The sequence below is a fragment of the Babylonia areolata genome, chromosome 19, assembly GCF_041734735.1.
Source record: "Babylonia areolata isolate BAREFJ2019XMU chromosome 19, ASM4173473v1, whole genome shotgun sequence".
NCBI lineage: Eukaryota > Metazoa > Mollusca > Gastropoda > Neogastropoda > Buccinidae > Babylonia > Babylonia areolata.
Window position 1 is genome coordinate 11,710,132 of NC_134894.1, and position 11,910 is coordinate 11,722,041.

General features: G+C 41.4%; 1 protein-coding gene across 7 annotated transcripts in view; it reads left to right on the forward strand.

Annotated features, from left to right (window-relative positions):
* LOC143293449 (tyrosine-protein phosphatase non-receptor type 4-like) overlaps positions 1-11,910 on the forward strand; it is a 138,004-nt gene that overhangs the window by 116,477 nt on the left and 9,617 nt on the right. For all 7 annotated transcript variants that reach the window (XM_076604320.1, XM_076604313.1, XM_076604318.1 and 4 more), the window contains 10 exons: positions 194-283; positions 1,172-1,315; positions 3,000-3,069; positions 3,934-4,091; positions 6,351-6,441; positions 6,892-6,959; positions 8,218-8,301; positions 9,061-9,401; positions 10,829-10,964; positions 11,713-11,758. In XM_076604320.1, the coding sequence (XP_076460435.1) occupies positions 194-283; positions 1,172-1,315; positions 3,000-3,069; positions 3,934-4,091; positions 6,351-6,441; positions 6,892-6,959; positions 8,218-8,301; positions 9,061-9,401; positions 10,829-10,964; positions 11,713-11,758 (1,228 nt within the window). The remainder of the gene's footprint in view (positions 1-193; positions 284-1,171; positions 1,316-2,999; positions 3,070-3,933; positions 4,092-6,350; positions 6,442-6,891; positions 6,960-8,217; positions 8,302-9,060; positions 9,402-10,828; positions 10,965-11,712; positions 11,759-11,910) is intronic.

Here is an 11,910-nt window from a genome sequence, read left to right on the forward strand (position 1 = left end):
CAGACTAACATTATGTTGCTGTGTGTGTGTGTGTGTGTGTGTGTGTGTGTGTGTGTGTTTCCATGTGTTTGTCTTTCTATATGTGTGTCATGGTGTGATCACAGATTATCATGCTGATTGGCATGTTTTGATCGACTAATTAATTTCATTTTGTTGGCTTTTTTAACGAATGGTGTGTTTGTGTGTGTTGCAGACGAATGGGAACTGTGTCTCTGACGGACATAGTCTGGTTACCATCCGGATGAAGCCAGACGACCATGGCCGCTTTGGTTTCAATGTTAAGGTGTGTTTGTATGTGTGTGTGTGTGTATGTGTGTGTGCAGGTGTGTGTGCAGGTGTGTGTGTGTGTGTGTGCGCGCGAGTGTGTGTGTGGGGGGTGGGGGTGGGGGGCGTTGTATGTGTGCATGTGTTCGTTCATGTATGAGTTTGTATGTGTGTAATACATTATGTGTTTACAGTTTAGTGTGTGGTATGTGCTTGAAAGATAAGATTCTTTGACTGGAAGTCTGAAACACTGCTAGTAGTAATATGTGTAGCAACACAGTAAAATTACATATGGATAAACAATAGCAACAACAACAAAAATAACAACAAAAAACAAAAACAAAACAAAAAAAACAACAACAACATGATTACTACAATATGATTCAGTCATAAACCCAGCGGCTGGAAAAAATAATCTGTATGCTGGGGTGGGGTGGGGAACAGACCAAGACATGTTCAGCATCACAGTCCTGGTGAAATGCCCCAAGAATGACAAGCAGAAAATGAGTCAAGTTGTGAATGTAGTGTAACCAAAAGCTCTGTGTGTTGTAACAGTATATGAACTTAGTTCTGAATGCTGAGCGCTGTGTGATACAGAAGTGTGCATGAGCATGTGTGTGTGTTTCATGAAAGATAGATAAATTTTTATGCTCTCTGTACAGTTTATAGAAGATGTGTGAGTTTGTGCTTCTTTATTCTTATCATTGTGTTTTTAAGTGAATAATGATATGTAGGAGAAGGTATGAAAGTTAATAATGATATGTAGGAGAAGGTATGAAAATTCCCGTATGAGGGATTGATAAAGAGATACTGTATTGTACCGTGCTGTACTGTACTGTAATAGAATTATATTGTGTTGTGTTATATAGTATTGTACACAAAGCCTGTCATGTGTGTGGTGACACAGGGAGGTGCAGACCAAGGCATGCCCATCATCGTGTCCCGTGTGGCCCCAGAGACCCCTGCTGACCTGGCCATCCCTCGCCTCAACGAGGGCGACCAGGTGCTCTTCATCAACGGCCGGGATGTCTCCCAGCACACCCATGAACAGGTGGGTGTTCAGGTGGAAGTCTATTCTGTTGGGTTAGAGCTGTTTCAGGAGCAAGGTGGGCAAAATGGTTAAGAGGCTCAGCTTCCAGTACAGAGAGTCTGTGAGGGTGTGGGTTCAAATCCCGCTCTTGCCCTTTCTCCCAAGTTTGACTTTCCAGTCAAACAGTGTCTAGTCTTTTGGATGAGTTGATGAACTGTGGTCCCATGTGCAACGGGCACTGGTGCACTGAAAAAGAAGAACCCATGGCAATGAGAGTGTTGTCCTCTGACAAAATGATGTAAAAAGAAATCCACTCTGATAGATACACAAATAACAGTAAGCATGTACTCGCCTTGAGATGTCATTTCCAGTAACACTGTCCCTGAAGAAGAACCTGCTGTTTGAAAAGCTGACACTCCTTTGAGTTAGCCTTATGATACAACCTACAGTTTTTTGAGTTTAAAAAAAAAAAAATCTTCATCTTTAAGATCAAGTTGTTCAGTGCTTGGGTCTTGGTTCTGTGAAGGTTGCGCTGTTGTTCAAGTGGTTGAGTCCTGTTTGGATGGAAGTCTGTTCTGTTGGGTAAGAGCTCTTTGCAGGCCCTGTCACAGTGTGATTTCACTTATAATAATAATAATAATAATAATAATAATGGATACTTATATAGCACACTATCCAGAAATCTGCTCCAGGTGCTTTACAAAAACGCTTTCGTGAACATAAAACATTATATATATGTTACATACACACACCAAATGTGACTACACACACATACACACACACACACACGCACACACACACACTGCATACATACATTTTAACATACATGTGTATCTAACAGCTACCCTAACACATACGCACACATAGGCAGGCACAAACTTACATAAACACACGCACACACAATACACATTCATATACATGCATGTAGTTATGTACACATACATATGTATACACACATAGTCAAGCACAGCTAATGAAAAGGAAGTGGACCTGCCACAATTGAACTTATTGCTGAGGGAAAAGGTGAGTTTTGAGACGAGATTTAAAAGATGCGAGGGAATCAGAATGACAGAGGTTATCAGGGAGCTTGTTCCACGTCTTTGGCGATTGAAAAGAAAATGATCTGTGTCCATAGGTCTTACTTCTGACGTGAGGTATCCTGAGAAGTCGAGTATTTATATATGGGTCCTGCCACAATCAAAATGTTTATTTGAGCAAGTGAATCCAAGACCAAAAGAAACCCAGAGAACTCTAAAACAGACTCAAGCATTTTGCATTCAGAGGATGTTTTAGGAAACGAGATCCGACTGTATTAGCTAACAGCGTGTAGTAAAGCTGATAGTCTCTGTTCATGTGATTATGACTTCTTTGATTACTAATTTCGCTCAAATTGGAATTAGTTGTGTATATGAGTGTATCAAAGAGAATTTTGTATCATTACTTATGCTGCAAACTGTTTTCAGTATGAGATTATGTGTGTGTGTGAGAGAGAGATTTGTTTGTTGTTGTTTTTTTGGTGTGTGTGTGTGCGCGCGTGCGTGTGTGTGTGTGTGGAAAGAAACAGAAACGTGTGTGTGTGTGTGTGTGTGTGGAAAGAAACAGAAACATGCACATGTCTAACTGTGTATCATTTGTGTGTACTATCTTTTGACAGATGTGCTTTTTCGCCACATGTTTGTCAAGTGGAACATTGTGTGTTGGACAGGTGGTTATGTTCATCAAGGCCTCCAGAGAGACCCATTCGGGAGAACTGGTCCTCATTGTCCGTCCTAATGGTGAGTGGTTTCCCTTTACTCTGGGTTTGCACAGAGTTAGGGAAGTCTGGAAAAGTCCTGAAAAAAAGAAACAACAACAACCGTAGCTGGAAAAGTAATGTTTTGCCTTCCAGTGCTTGGAAAAGTCTCTGAATTTTGATACAACTCTTGTACAGTACCATACAACAAGGAGCTTTCAGCATTATACAGAAAAGAGATAAATAAATAAACAATTCAAAGAACAAAAAGATAATGGAAATTGAACATTGATAAGGGGATATCAACCAGTCTGTTTTGTCAATGTTGTCACATACAAATTTTTGATTCAGTTTGGCATTGCTTGGTATGGAAAACGATCAGTCTGGTTTGGAAAAAGTATGGAATTTTGTTGGGTTACATCTATGAGAAGAACCCTCTTTAGTATCCCACACAATACAGTCCCCCAGTTGTGGTGTGGGATTAGGAGGGCGGTTTTGCTGTGGATGCAACATTATGTTTTCTGGCACAGAGATACAGAGAGAAAGAGAGAGAGAGATGTGGATTTTCTAAGTTGTGTTTTACTTTTTTGTTATAATTTTGATTAAGTTAGGCGAGTCATTTTGCTTGTAGGTGTGTGTATGTGAAGGTTGTTGAACAATACATGGTCTCATGCAGGTGAGAAAGTCATCAGTATTTTGCAAGCATACCAGGATCTCGCGTTACTTTTTTCTTTTTCACTTGGGTATTATTCTGTTGCACACAGTATGCTATGTTTTTTGTCAGTTTGGGTATCGTCCTTTTGCACACAGTGTACTGTCAGTTTGCCAATTGGCTACCATCCTTTCGCACACAATGTTCTGCTTTGTTTTTCACTTGGCTCTCATGCTCTTGCACTGCCCACCACAGTGTACATGGGAGAGGACACAGGTGACGAGCCAGACTTCACCTACATCCCGGAGACCCACCAGATTGCCAGCTCCTCCTCCTCGGCCAACACCCTGGAGTCCTCCTTGGTGCTGCTGCAGGAGGGTCTGGAGAGTGGGGCAGCCATTGCCCAGTTCGAGGTCAGCGTCACCCCCTCCACTCCCCTCCCCTGCCCTGCCCTGCCCTGCCCTGCCCCGCTCTCTCTTTGTGGTTTATACACTTACTATATATGGTCCCACCGCTGACTGTACTAAAACCCTCTTGGCCGAGAGAGTGGGGCAAGACACACTCCACTATAATCAAATTCTAGCCCAGATTAGTCGACAGCATTTACCTCCTCTGCTGTTCTGATGGTCATAGTCGGACATGACTGTCTATCATTCATAAGTTATCTTAAAATTTGTTTATTTAATTTCGTGCTTATTCTTTTAATGTATTATGATATATAATCTGGTTTTTTAACTACAATTTGTGCTATAGTGCTAATTTATGGTGCACCTGGATCACAGGATGTGTGTGATATTGGAGCAGTAGTTGGCAGGAACGTGCACTCTTTCTGTTGGTGAATGTATGGTTGTGCAGCAGTCTGGATAAATGTACATGCTAAAAATTTTAAAGAAAAAAAAGGAAAAAAAAAATCCTTGTGTTTTGTTATTTTTGCTGGGCAATAAAGTGATTACATATGTGTCTGTGCCATACACATTGACAAGAATAGCTTCTCAGTTGCAACTGTTTAAATATTAATGTTTTATGTCCGTATTATGCATCAGCAGATCAGACAGTTCAATTCCTTGTTCAGTGTGTTTGCATTTTCACAGTGCAGCTGACTTATTGTCAGTGCATTACACCATGCTTTGGATGAACGAAAGCAGAGATGATGTTGTAGATGGTTACGTTGAGTCTGTGGAGTGATGGCCTAGAGGTAACACGTCCGCCTAGGAAGTGAGAGAATCTGAGCGCGCTGGTTCGAATCACGGTTCAGCCGCCAATATTTTCTCCCCCTCCACTAGACCTTGAGTGGTGGTCTGGACGCTAGTCATTCGGATGAGACGATAAACCGAGGTCCCGTGTGCAGCATGCACTTAGTGCACGTAAAAGAACCCACAGCAACGAAAGGGTTGTTCCTGGCATATTCTGTAGAAAAATCCACATTGATAGGAAAAACAAATAAAACTGCATGCAGGAAAAAATACCAAAAAAATGGGTGGCGCTGTAGTGTAGCGACGTGCTCTCCCTGGGGAGAGCAGCCTGAATTTCACACAGAGAAATCTGTTGTGATAAAAAAAACAATACAAATACAAATACATTTGTGACTTGAAATGCTTTTTTTTTCTTGATCAGCTTTTTTCTTTTTTTTCTTTTTTGTGTGTGTGTGTGTGTGTGTGTGTGCGCACACGCACATGAGTTGTTTTGAGAAATAGGAAAAATCAGTTTAGAAAATCATGTGAAAACCCTCTGGAAAGTGGTGTCCAAAATGTTAAGATCAATTATCAAATTTACTACCCAGTCCTACACTGGTCAAGTTTGAGGCAGATATAACTGGTCTGTAATGATGTGTATCGACACATTTGCAGCACGTGATGTAATTCACAACAAGTGACAGGCCAGTGTGTGTAATGGCTTTCATATGAACAAAGGCAGGCAAGGAATGTAGGGAAGTAACACACACACTGGCTTGGTGTGTCAGAGACTTGTCAGCAGTCTTCACAGTGAACAGTGCAATATCCTTGGCATGACACTGTGTGTGTGTGTGTGTGTGTGTGTGTGTGTTGCAGCAGCTGTGCAGAAAAAGTCTTCACAGTGAACAGTGTTGTACCCTTGGCATGACCCTGTATACATATGTGTGTGTGTGTGTTGTGTGTTGCAGCAACTGTGCTGAAAAAGTCTTCACAGTGAACAGTGTAATGTCCTTGGCAATACCCTGTGTGTGTATGTGTGTGTGTGTTATGTGTTGCAGCAACTGTGCAGAAAAAATCTTCACAGTGAACAGTGTGGTATCCTTGGCAAGACCCTGTATATGTGTGTGTGTGTTGTGTGTTGCAGCAACTGTGCAGAAAAAGTCTTCACAGTGAACAGTGTGATGTCCTTGGCATGACGCTCTGTGTTTGTGTGTGTGTGTGTGTGTGTTGCAGCAACTGTGCAGAAAAAGTCTTCACAGTGAACAGTGTGATATCCTTGGCATGACGCTGTGTGTGTGTGTGTGTGTGTGTGTGTGTGTGTGTGTGTGTGTGTGTGTGTGTGTGTTGTGTGTTGCAGCAGCTGTGCAGAAAAAGTCTTCACAGTGAACAGTGTGATATCCTTGGCATAACCCTGTATGTGTGTGTGTGTTGTGTGTTGCAGCAACTGTACAGGAAAAAGTCTTCACATGACCCTGTATGTGTGTGTGTTGTGTGTTGCAGCAACTGTACAGGAAAAAGCCGGGGCTGACTGCAAACGTGGCCAGGCTGGATGCCAACATCAACAAGAACAGATACAGGGACATTTCCCCATGTACGTATTATCACTCTCTTTTTTTTTCTCTCTCTCTCTCTCTGGGGTCATGGGAAGAATGCTCGCTGCTTGAAACAGCTGATGATCAGTGTGAATGGTTGAAGTCATCCTGCAATCCATGTGGGTTATGAAAACTTAGGTGTACATACCCAGCATATGCAGCCACCTCTGAAAATAGGAAAGGTTACTCATCAAAAAAGCCCACTGGAAGAAATGTTTCATAATGGGAGTAGAATCCCTTGAACACAGAAGAAGAAATATGAACTTCACTGACATACAAAGCATATCAGGTTAGGATATAACAGTCTTTCTGTCTCCAGTTTAATGCAGTTGTTTGATTGTTTGATTGCATTGTGTAACAGCAGTTAGAAAATGTGAAAATTGCAATGCTTTGGTACTGTTCTGTGCACATGACAATTCAACATTCTCACTACCATCTTTTGTTTGCAGATGACCAAACAAGAGTGATACTGAAAAACAATGGCGGTGGGGACTATGTGAATGCCAACTATGTAAATGTGAGTGTTCATTATGTCATTTGGTATAAAGTTGTGGTCTTGTTTTAACAACACATATTTTTGTTATGCACTCAATGAGAGACAAGACTGAGCATAAACAGGTTAGAATAATTGTTTTTATGTTGTGTTGTGCAGTTAAATACACAATAGAAAGCACATGTTTTGATTGTTAACGTTTATCATGAAAATGTATATTAAAAAATAAGCTTTGAATAGTTGTGAAGTAAAAAATGATGAAATAACAAATAATAACCAGTAAAGCACCTCTTTTGGGGGTGGTAAGAAGTTTACAATATCATTACATTTATTTGGATTTCTTACCTGATCTTTAGTCTTATGTAACTGTCGATAGTTTTTATATGCTTTTGCAGTGGCTGAACGGACATATCTGATGAAATTAAACTTGCCTTCCTTGTGACACATTGCATGCTTAACATTTAAGCTTCATCTTTCAAAAATACTCCTGAAATCTGCGAAAATTTGACACAGAAATGATGGTTGATTGTTGCCATATGCAGAGAAATCTATATTCTGGACAGGTATATTCATTGAAGCATAGTAAAAGTTAACATGAAATGAGTGGCTTTGGAGTGATGCCACTGATACATTGCAAATAAATTGACAGCAAAGAAGAAGAAAGAAAAAATCAGTGTAAGGGGAGAGAAGTGTATGCTGAGGGCAGGGAGATGCATGGATGAGACTGCTTTCATGGCAGTGCCTGCTTGTACAAAAGGGAGCATACTCATTCACCAGCTGTATTAGCTGATGATTACATACTTTGCTCCATCTTGAGTGGATGTTATGTAGTTTGTGTTGACGATAGCAGGGTTCTTTCTAAGTCACACAAGTCTGGAAAAGTCTTGGAAATGTGAGAGAACCATTTCCAGCACTGGAAATGTCTTGGACAAATATATTTTGCCCTTCAGGATCTGAAAAAATCATGGGATTTTAATGAAACCCATGACTAGTACCACTCAACAAAGAGCAGCATTTAAAAAACAAACAAAAAGTGATGAGAATAGAACAGCAACGAGATATCCACCAATCTCTTCCCTCACTGGTGTAGCAGACAAATTCTTAGTTCAGTTTTGCTTTGTGTTTGGTAAAGAAATTGTTCAGTCTGGTCTGGAAAAAAGAGGAATTTTGTTTGGTCACATCTGTGGGAACCCTGTGATGCTGAGCGAAGAGAGGCATTATGTTTAGCACACCAGCCTTGTGATGGTGGCAGTGGGAGGACTGATTGTGGTGTTTGTTGCAGATGGAGATCCCTGGCTCTGGCATCATCAACCGCTACATCGCTGCTCAAGGCCCTCTCCCCAACACCTGCACTGACTTCTGGCAGGTAAGGCTTTGATTCTGGCAGCTATGGCACCAGCACCTTACTCCCTTGTCCAGACCTGCCAGTACTTGCATTTTCACTGGAGTATAGCCTGCTTGGTTCCACGTAATTTCTCTCTTCCACTTACCCCCCAAAATTGCAAAAAACGTGTAAGAAAGAAAAGATGCTCAGAGATGCCAACTGTTACGATTTTGCTGTATATTGTTACGCTCAGTCGTTATTTTTCTGACATTACACCAACGTCAGAATTGTTCTGATGAGTTCATTTTCGACTACACAGCATGGTCACTTGCTTTCCTGTCGTAACATTACCCAGAAGCTCTAGACCTATCAATCACGAGGCTAGGGCAGTCACTACTAACTTTGGTCTCATGTGATGATGCTCAGCTGATTGCATGCGTGTTTACATTGAAACAGCATTGAGCGGACCAGTCAGCTTAACTGTAGTCCCGAGCGTTCTTACCAAATTCAGAATGTTCCTACCATATTTCCTGATTGTCCCTACAAACACTTTGACAGGGGGTTGGCATCTCTGAAGGTTTTTTATTTACTTATATATATATTCTTTTTTTTTTTAAACTTGTGTTTATTCAGTTCACATGTACAAGGTGTTAAGCAGTCACATGCATTCATTGTCTCCCCCCCCCCCCCACACACACACACACCCCGCCCCCCCCTTACGAATAAATAAAGATAATACTACATATAAGGAGAAAAGGGGGTAGTGAACATTATTTATTGATCCATGATTACGCTGTGCAGATGGTGTGGGAGCAGCAGTCGTCACTGGTGGTGATGCTGACCACCAAGGTGGAGCGGGGACGGGTCAAGTGCCACCAGTACTGGCCGCAGCTCTACGAGACGGAGGACTTTGGGGCCCTGCAGATCACCTGCGTCAAGGAGGAGGAGACGCCCTCCTTCGCCTTCCGCGACTTCAACCTGACCCACGTGGGCACCAGCGAGGAGCGGCACATCCGCCACATGCAGTACATCGCCTGGCCCGACCACGGGGTGCCGGACGACCCCAGCGACTTCCTGGAGTTTGTCATCAAAGTGCGGCAGGCACGGGCAGGGGTGGTGGAGCCCACAGTTGTGCATTGCAGGTGTGTGTGGACTGGACTCTGTGCTGTTTTGTACTGTACTGTGCTGTACTGTACTGTGCTGTGCTGTATTCTATTGTATTGTATTGTATTGTATTGTATTGAATTGCATTGCATTATGTTGTACTGTAATGTAATGTAATTTATTGTATATTTTTTGTCACAACAGATTTCACTCACACACAAACACAAACATACTCGGCTCTGTGTGTGTATTGTATTGTGTTGTACTGTACTGTACTGTACTGTACTATACTGTACCATACTATTCTGTACTGTACTGCGTTATATTGTACTGCATTGTATTGTATTGTATTGTAAAGTATTTTATTGTATATTTTTTTGTAACCGCAGATTTCACACACACAAACACAAACGTACTCAGCTCTGTGTGTGTATTGTATTTTGTTGTGATGTGTTGTGTTGACTGTACTATACTGTACTGTTCTGTGTTGCATTATATTGTATTGTGTGGTATATTTTTTTGTCGCAGCAGATTTCACACACACACACACACACACACACACACACACACACACACACAAATATGGGTGGCACATGCTTTGTGGCAACATGCTCAGGGATATTGCCGGAGTGCAAGTGCCTTCCATATTTTCTTCTTTAATTTTTTTTTTCTGTCTGTCTGTCCGTCTGTCTGCAAGTGTATTTGTTTCACTATCAAAGAGGGTTTTTCTGCTGAATTTTGCCAGGGACAGCCCTGTTGTTGCTGTGGGTTATTTCATGTGCACTTAGTGCATGCTGCAGATGGGGCCTTGGTTTGTCATCTCATGCGAGACATGTTTGCGTGTGTTGCTCTGTGTGTGTGTGTGTGTGTGTGTGTGGATGTGTTGCTGTGTGTGTGTGTGTGTGGTTTTGTGCTTTGGGTCTGACTGATATTGTAAAGTGCTTCAGGAGGGTTTGAAAGTGGTATATTAATGTGTTAAAATTATTCCAAGTCCTAATTGCCACATTTTGTGTGTTGAGGGGTGGTTGGGGCTGGGGGCGGGGGGGTGTATCTATGAATGAGTTAGCTTTGACATGGCTTTTACTTCATTATTTATTTTTATATTATTGATAATCTTCTGTGTAGCATATTCAAAATAAAAAGGCTTTGCCAGTTTTGAATTAAAGCTGATTTGTGTTTGTACATTTTTTTTCTGTCATTTCTGCTATATGCACATGTAAAAAAAGACAACTGGTATAAGGACAGGTCCGGAACTTTGCTTTTTGAGGAAGTGTCTGGGTTTGTTTCAGCGTACCTTTTGTTTGCCTGTGTGCTTGCTGAACTGGTAACATAAGTAGCATTGACTTGAAGTTGTGCACCTTTTGAAATGGAGAGAGTTACTTCTCTTTATTTTTGTTTGATATTGATAATATAATCCATTCATATTCATTCATTGATTCACACCTTTTTTTTTTTTTTCCGTCAGTGCGGGCATTGGGCGGACAGGTGTGCTGATCACCATGGAGACGGCCATGTACCTGATTGAAGCCAACCAGCCCGTGTTCCCCCTGGGCATTGTGCGACAGATGCGTGACCAGCGCGCCATGCTTATACAGACTTCTGTGAGTACCTCTCCCCTTCGTGCAGCCTTGGGCAGTGCCAGAGTACTGTACTTCTGACACAGGTCTGCCGTTTGTTTTCAGCAGTTCACCAACTTCGATGGGAAAACATTGCTGTGTTCTTATTAAATGGAAATTACGAGTGAATATTACAACTTAAAGCGTGCATGTTTGACTGTATTGTCTGACCATTTTCATGTCAGCAAGGTGTTTATTTTTATGGAGCAGGATTCTTTAGCATCACAAACATCACCAGTTTTTTGGGGGTTTGTTTTTGTTTTGTTTCATAAATTGTTTTATCCCATATAAAGGGGAACAAAAACTGAAGAATGCATAGTTCATGACATAAGTTGTGCAGAAGTATTGGTTGTCATGCACAGTTCATGATGTTATTTGTGCAGCAGTATTGGTTGTCATGCATAGTTCATGATGTTATTTGTGCAGCAGTATTGGTTGTCATGCATAGTTCATGATGTTATTTGTGCAGCAGTATTGGTTGCCATGCATAGTTCATGACATTAGTTGTGAAGAAGTATTGGTTGCCATGCATAGTTCATGACATTAGTTGTGCAGAAGTATTGGGTGCATAGTTCATGACATTAGTTGTGCAGAAGTATTGGTTGCCATGCATAGTTCATGACGTTATTTGTGCAGCAGTATTGGTTGCCATGCATAGTTCATGACATTTGTGCGGAAGTATTAGTTGTCATGTGTGGTTCACGTGTTCAGTGATTCCTGTTTTCTGTTTCAGAGTCAGTACAAGTTTGTCTGTGAAGCAATTCTTCGTGTCTTTAATGGTGAGTACGAATCTCTGTTGCCATTCATTCTTGCTTTCTGAGTGAGTGACTAGTTTAATCAATATTACCTGGAGCAAGCTTGTTCAAGAAATGGGAATACCAGGATTTTAATTTAAAAATTTATTCACTGAAAATTTCACAGTTTATTTTAA